The sequence below is a fragment of the Phalacrocorax carbo genome, chromosome Z (assembly GCF_963921805.1).
Source record: "Phalacrocorax carbo chromosome Z, bPhaCar2.1, whole genome shotgun sequence".
Taxonomy (NCBI): domain Eukaryota; kingdom Metazoa; phylum Chordata; class Aves; order Suliformes; family Phalacrocoracidae; genus Phalacrocorax; species Phalacrocorax carbo.
Genome location: NC_087548.1, coordinates 45,949,469 through 45,957,009, shown reverse-complemented (window position 1 = coordinate 45,957,009; position 7,541 = coordinate 45,949,469). Strand labels below are relative to the sequence as shown.

The following is a 7,541-nucleotide window of genomic DNA, read 5'->3' as shown; positions in this document are numbered from 1 at the left end:
CCCGCCCGGGCGCAGCAGCCCCGCCTTCTCCCGCCCTCCTGCCGCCGCGGCGGGCCAGTCGGCGTCTCCCCGGGGGTGGCGGGGCGGGGCGGGGCGGGGCGGTGCCAGCGGCCCGCGAGCCCACTCAGTTTCGAATTCTGCCCGTAAGCCGGCAGCCAGACCAATAGGGTGGCAGGAGCGAAGCCGGGTCTCGCTCGGGATACGCCCCCTGGGGCGGGCATCAGACTTCTCAGCCTAGCGGTTGGTCAGCGGGAACCGCCGCTCTGTGACGGGTGATTGGGTACGCCCAGGCGCGAAATGTAACGCGGGAAAATCAGTGGCTCGGCCTGGGCTGTGGGCGCGGAGCGGTCGCGGCGGGAGCGGCCGCTCCTCCTCGAGCATCGCCGGGACCGGGGCTGCCAGCGCTTCAGAAAGGTGCGGTGAGGCTGCGGCTGCTTCACCCCGGCCGTTGCTATGGCCGGGGGCCGCCGCTGACTTTGCGGATCCGCTCGGGGGTGACCGCGGGAGGTGCTGGTGGAGGAGGAAGAGGGACGAAGACCCCGCCGGGAGCCGCCGTCGCCGGCGACGAGCGGCTGAGGCGGGCCCGGGCGGCGACAGGACCTCCGTCCCGCTCCACAACCCCCCCAGTGCGCGGGCTCGGACAGGCGGGCTGAGCCGCCGCCGCGGAGCGCCCCCGATCCTTCACCCCTTTCCCTGCGCCGGTGCCCGCCGGGGGTCGGTGATGGCGGAGTGGCTGCCGCTGGGCCCTCCCCCGGTGATTTTTTGCCAGGACTCTCCGAAGCGCGTCCTGGTTTCTGTTATCAAAACCACCCCGATCAAACCCTTCGCGCGGGTGGGCGGCGAGGAGCCGGCCCCCGCTCCGCCCGTCCCCACCAGCCCCGGCTTCAGCGACTTCATGGTCTACCCGTGGAGATGGGGCGAGAACGCCCACAACGTAACGCTCAGCCCCGGCGGCACCGCCGGCCCTTCGGCCGTCCCGCCGCCCCGCGGGGGAGCGAGCAGAGCCCCCACCGGGGACGAGGAGGAGGCGGGCATCCCGGGCGGTGGCAGCAGGCACCGGCACCTGAAGGTGAGTGCGGGGCCGGGGCGGGCGGAGGGCGGGAGGGACGGCGGGAGAGTTAAAGAGTGACTCCGGGCGGCGCTCTTCCCCTGTCGCCGCCCGGAGATTTAAAGTGAAGTCACTTCCGGCGGCGGAGAGCGCGCCCCGGTGCCCCGTGCAGCGGGTGGGGGGAGCGGGTGAGGGGCGGGAAACGGCGGGGAAACGGCGGGAGTCAGGGGATGGTGGAGCCGTCGGCAGGCGGAGCGGAGCGGCTCCGGTGGGGTCCTGCCCCTCCTCTTTCTCCTCCTCCTGCTCCTCCCTGCTTTTCAAATTTAAAAAGAAGAAAAAAAAAAAAAAAAAAAGTGGTCTTCTATGTAGTCCCTTCTTGCCCGTTTGACCGAGCACACGTCAGGGCGGTGACGGCGGCTGACGTTTCCCCGGCTGCACCTGCCGGCCATAGCCCCGCTGTTACGCGCGGGCTGGGTAAAGGCGTGCCGCGCTCTGGTTCGGTTAGCGGCTCAATCGCGAGTGCTGTCACGGCGTCGCTCCTCGGCCGCACCCGTGGCTTAAGTCACTGGCGGGGAAAGTTGGGGGTTTTGGCTAAACGGCAGAGGCAGGATTTCAGCTGGCTGGTTATTTCAACGCAGGATGGGATAAGGCGCGGCCGGCCGAGAGCAGACACCGTCCGCGACCTGATCAATGAAGGAGAGCACTCTTCCAGCAGAATACGTTGCAATATCTGCAACAGGGTCTTCCCACGAGAGAAGTCACTGCAGGCCCACAAACGAACCCATACTGGTGAGTAAAGGGAAGGTATGAGTAGCTGGCGCGACCAGCTCAGGAAGCAGTAGGGAATTAAAAACAACAAAAAACCAACAAACCACAAACAAACCACAGAAAACCCCCAACAAACTCGACCTGTTAATATTTCATTAGAACTGTTAAATTAATCATACTCTCCTAGCAAAGCTTGTTAGTGCAATCAAAGCCCTTGTAACCGCTTTTTGCACAGGATAGTGTAGCAGTAATTTGAGCTGTAATAGTATAGCAAATTGGATAAATATTTTATCTGCTGCCATCACAGGCTTACTTTGTAAGAGGGAGAACTTCTCTTGAGCTCAGTGCTCTGTACTTGGTAGCGCTTTTTATTCTGACTGCCTCTTCTCTCTGATTCCTTCTTGACAGTGTATTTCTCACACAGCAATTGAACTTTTGCTGTGAGAGGAGACTTAGAAACTGGCTGGTAACTGGGGCAGTGTAACACCCTGGGGGTGTAGCTTAAATGTTGAAAAAAAGAGTTCAAATGCTTAAAATCACTATCCAGTTGCCTCTCCCACCACCTAGAATTCATTTTCTGGGGTGGAGGTGGTCATACTAATTTACTGAATTGTATGTAGAAGGCAACTCACAGCTGGGTTAAAATGTAGGATGAACTCATTCAATACCCAGCTTGAACCAAACAAGAGATGCTGTATTTTTTAAACCAAGCAAATACATTCTTTTTTTTGTGATGTTCCAGCAGGACTTTGGATTTGCAATAAAGTCAGGACTAATGTAGGTCTCAATATGGACGCAACCACCAACACTCCCCCCAGACGCCCAAACCAAACAAACAGAAACCCAGAAAAACCTTAGCTCCCACGGTCTCTTTTCGTGACACAAGTCACTAAGACTAATCAAGATCCTAACAGCAAACAGCAGTTTCCTCATGCTCTTTGGTCAAAAGATGTTTTTATGTCGCTTAGTCGTATTAGGCGTTGAACCTGTATGAACTACTTAACTGAGCAGAGCTTACCCTGGTGTTATTCCTCTGACTTAGTAAGTCAGCATGACCCTTGTTTTGCCACCTTTCCTGAGGAGCGGTGGCATGGCGTGCCTTTGTGTGGCTGTATGCAATCGGGTCCTCTTGAGGCAGGAGACACCTGCTGTCTCTGTTCTTCTCTTTGCAGTTTGCATGGGAAAGTCTTCCTTAATGACTCTCCTAAGAAAACTATTGGCTTAAGTCTGGAATAACTTTTTCTTCTGAACTCCATTTTATGCATTGCAACTTTTCCCAAATAGTCAGCCCTAATGAGATGCTTCTGCAACTTCATATGTTACTATACTGTTGACCTCAGTTATTTTACCCTAGTTCAGGCTATGTTAAGGATAAAATTTATGTGGTTACAACTTGAATTACATTAGTTGCCCATTTACTCATTTCACTCCATGTATTTCTTGCTCTATAGGTGCATAGTTTCATGGGACAAAGCTTATGTACTGCTGTGCAAGAGCCTTAAATCAGATCATATGAGAAAGAAAAATAAAAAATTTCGCCCCCCCCCCCCCCACCCGAAAATAATTGTATTATCCAGTAGCATTGAGCATGTACTTTAAAGTAAAGATCTGTTTGGGGTAGCAGTGGATCACTGCTATTTGGTGCACCAGCGCGTTTTAAGTAGGTGCAGGTGTCTGAGAGCATAAAAGGCGAGCTTGCTTGTAAGAGTCTCAAGCCAGGGACCACCAGGGACCACCACTGGATACTATGCCTCTTCTTTTATATTCAGCTTTCATAAATCTGTTCTGTTATTATTTTTAAGGTGAAAGGCCTTATTTGTGTGACTACCCAGATTGCGGAAAAGCCTTTGTTCAGAGTGGGCAGCTCAAAACTCACCAACGTCTCCACACAGGGGAAAAACCTTTTGTCTGCTCAGAGAACGGTGAGCCATCAGAGAACAATTTGCAGCTTTCAGAACTAGGGTCAGTCTGGTACTGTAAATGTATGCAGGTTCGCGTGGCAAACATCCATAAAGCTTCGGATTTTCATTTTGGAGGAGCTTCTAGGGAAGGGAGGGGCCACGCAGAATCTGCATAATCATGCAAATAGATACCTAAGGATTGCATACATTAATATGTGAGTAGGTTATCAGTAATTATGTGTGTTGATATTCATGTATAAAATGATGGGGCATGTTGTGAGCCTTGCAACTAGAGCTTTGCTGTTTTCAACCAAACCTAGGGGTTTGTGAGTGAGGAAGCACTTCAGCAGCATCTTCATCCCACAGGGGTTATGTTTACTTGTTGGCTGACTGTTTTCCATAATGTGTTCTTCATTGTCACTTTGTGTTCTTTAAGGCTGTTTAAGCAGATTCACGCATGCAAACCGTCATTGCCCCAAACATCCATATGCCCGACTGAAGAGGGAGGAGCTCACAGGCAGGCTGAGTAAGAAGCAGACGGCTGACAATAAAGCTGTGGCTGAGTGGCTGGCAAAGTAAGTTCCCTCATGGTGCCATCTTTCTCTAAGTACTTATAAGGGTGGTCTGAGAAAGCATAAATCAGCCCGGCCTTGACTTTCATTAAAGAAGTGCAAATTCCTGCTCATGACAAAGTTCCTCATGAGACTTTTTTTTTTTGTTCTGTGCTTAAATGCTTCTCTTTGCTTGATCAATGCCTGCTAATACCTTGTTAGTTAGTGCTACAGTCTTGCTGAATTTGCATCTGTTGAGCAGCAATAATTGTATACGCCTAGGGAGAACATGGGACCACCATGTAGAGGAGAAACCCATCACAGATGTTCACTTGGGCACTTTACACTTCAAATGCTGAATAAAGGAGGTTTCTGACAGTTTAAATACTACCATATAAGGGGTGAAAGACAAAGCCAGATGCAGCGCTTAGCTGGACGCAAGCTAGTACTTGGGAGGTTTTTGCCAGCTTTGAATTGTTGGTGTGCAAGTCAGCTGTATATATTTTAAAAGCATTCCCCACATTTGATTTTGTAGATACTGGGAGACCAGAGAACAGCGTGCTCCTGCTTTGAAAGCTAAAACGATCCAGAAGACGGACCAGGAGCAGCAGGACCCAATGGAATATCTTCAGTCTGATGAAGAAGATGATGAAGAGAAAAACGGCGCTCATTCGGCCGCTTGCCGCCGCCGCCTCCAGGAGCAGCGTGAACGCATGCATGGTGCACTGGCGCTCATGGAGCTTGCAAACCTAGCTGTTGCACCTCTGTGACAGCAGACAGAACAGAGTCTGCCTATACAAAATGTACTTACTGGTGGTACTTAACCAGTTAGATCCTGGGCATAAGCTAAGCACCTTATTTGCTTATAATAGGCTGCTATTCTGTAGAACTTATGAAGAATGTTGTTGCCCCATAACATGGGGTGAGAGAATTGCACTTTCTGTATGGTAGAAGACAGATGTAAAGTTTCTAAGTATTTTGTAAATATGGGACTGCATAACGCAGGGTTGACAAATATACATGTTGTGGGGAGCTAGATTTTGCAAGGTTAATTCATTGATTTGGAGCAGTTTTCACAGGAAGCACTTTCTGAACAAAGTGTTCACAATTAGCAGAATGGTACACATGGCCAAAGAAGGCTGACAAAAAGAAAAGTATTTATCTGACTATTTAAACAAATTTTTATTAAGTGGTAGGTCTGAAGATATTGTTGAGCAGCAATGAAACCATGTTTTTCTAACATCAGTGTGTCTTTACCTAGTATCACTTGAGGTGGAAGGGAAAGCTTAGTTATCTCGACTTGTAGAGGGGAATAAACTGCTTCATGCAGGAAACTTACAGGATCGTTCAGGATCTTCACTGTGACTGCTCAAGGTGTGAGGCTTGACCTTGCTGTTCTGCGTTTTCTGATTTGGTTTCAGCAGAACCTGTTGGTAGCACTTGTTATTCCAAACATATGTTCGGAACTTTTGCACATTGTTGTGTTTATCTGAAAATGATTAGTCTTGCAAAGTCTAGACAAAGGTAAACAATTGGTAAGAATTTTTTCGGATATGTTTGGACCCTGTAGTGATTTGGCACTTGATTTTATTAATAAAGGGGATATTTACAGGGTGGTATGGATGTGTAGTAAACTATTCTAGATCTCGTATTAGCAAACACTAAGTTTTAAAGTATTGCTTTTATATGATTATTAGCAGATAGAGGCCTCCGTACTTCCTGTGCATAAAGCCACCTTATTGCTTTACTTCAGGATAACACGCCAATTTTGTGTTCACTAACTGTAGCACAGCTATCAATTAAACACTGCAGAAAAATATTCAGTATACAACTAGAAAATAGGCTTCCAAAGATAGTTACAAGTTAACAGTGTGATTTCATATATTTTCCAAATAAATGCAGTTACAGAACGCTGCCTAGTACTTGGATGCTGATATGTTTAGTCATATATCTTTGTCACTTTGTGAATGTTGGATACTTTCAAATAGCATTGTCTCATGGTGATCTTTTTCTCTATGTTGCTTTGAAGGCAACCAGAGATTCTTGATATGCTAACAAAGCTTTGTTTTCAGATTGAACTTGTTGATGTATGGGTGTTGGTTGGTTGTTTTAAGCTACTGCTTTAGGGGGATATTAATAATTTGTATTGACTGACCTGCTTGCTTTAACTCCTTCCTCTCATTGAAGGTCAGGAAATTCAAATGAGAAGGGAAGCCACTTCCCCTCTCGCTTAAACAAGAGGAAGAAATCATTTTATCAGTCACTTGATATAGATTGACCAGATGCATACAGCTGTTCTGGGAAAGTAGTGTGGTTTTACACCAGAAACTGCAACTATTGGATTATGTTCTCTCATAATTGATAACCTGATTGTGACTGAAAATCTCATTAACCCAGTTGAAGTAATGTGTTGATGCACTTAACTGAAGAGTAGTTGAATGATTAAGAAAAAAAAAAATCACCTTCATTGAATGTAAATAATTTTGCACCAGTGATACGGTTTAACTTTTGCTTTCAGCTCCTAAACTTAGCTAACATCAGGGTCATTTGTTTCTAAGTCTTCTAGGCTTAAAGATATGAGACACCATAGTCATTCTCAGCTTCTTAGCCTATGTAAAACTGGTAATTCACATGCGTAAGTTTGGAGTTTCTTAAATACGTTACATGGTTTTGACTGTTGAGGTGGCTGCATGCAAATCAGGTGGCTGCATGCAAGTAGTCTGATGCCAAAATGAACGCTGAGCATAAATCTGTTGTACTTCTGAGTCATAACTCAGAACTGCTCCTGAGGAGTATTTCACACATTCACTGCGTAATTACCAGCCAGTTGCAGGATGGAGTCATAACTTACTTTTTGAGTTGTTTTTTTTTTAAATTCCTCCCTCCTCCCCAGTCAGCTGTAATGCTTCGGGCAACTCACAGAGTATGACAAGTACACTGAATTTACTACTGGCTGTAGACAAAAATCTAGACAGCTGAAGCAGTTTGGTGTTGTGACAAGTTTTGCGTAAAATACCAAGTTAAAAAAAAGACTGAGATGTGGAAGACTGCTTTTTGTTTTATTAAGAAGTGATTACCTACAAGAAATCATGTTCAGTGTTTCTTAAGATTGAAGTTGTAGTTTGGCACGACTTAACAGCAAAGTGGATGTGCTGTCATTTTAATAGGCGCTTCGAATAAAACCTTGGTTTAGTTTTCAAGTTTGGCATGTGCTGTTTAGTAATTTCTGAAGACTCGGGCTCCTGTTTCTGTGCTCCTGTCAGCCTGACTTGT

General features: G+C 47.5%; 1 protein-coding gene across 1 annotated transcript; it reads left to right on the top strand.

Moving 5' to 3' along the window:
• The first annotated feature begins 277 nt into the window (after positions 1-277).
• Positions 278-7,468, top strand: ZNF367 (zinc finger protein 367). Its single transcript, XM_064439245.1, has 5 exons — positions 278-1,069; positions 1,687-1,837; positions 3,619-3,738; positions 4,154-4,292; positions 4,804-7,468. The coding sequence occupies exons 1-5, from the start codon at positions 722-724 to the stop codon at positions 5,036-5,038; spliced, it is 993 nt and encodes a 330-aa protein (XP_064295315.1). The 5' UTR covers positions 278-721; the 3' UTR covers positions 5,039-7,468.
• Positions 7,469-7,541: the final 73 nt, after the last annotated feature.

Coding starts and splice junctions, on each gene's coding strand:
- ZNF367 (XM_064439245.1), top strand. CDS start 722: ATGGCGGAGTGGCTGCCGCTGGGCCCTCCCCCGGTGATTTTTTGCCAG. Junction 1,070..1,686: donor GCAGGCACCGGCACCTGAAG/GTGAGTGCGGGG, acceptor ATTTCAACGCAG/GATGGGATAAGGCGCGGCCG. Junction 4,293..4,803: donor GTGGCTGAGTGGCTGGCAAA/GTAAGTTCCCTC, acceptor TTGATTTTGTAG/ATACTGGGAGACCAGAGAAC.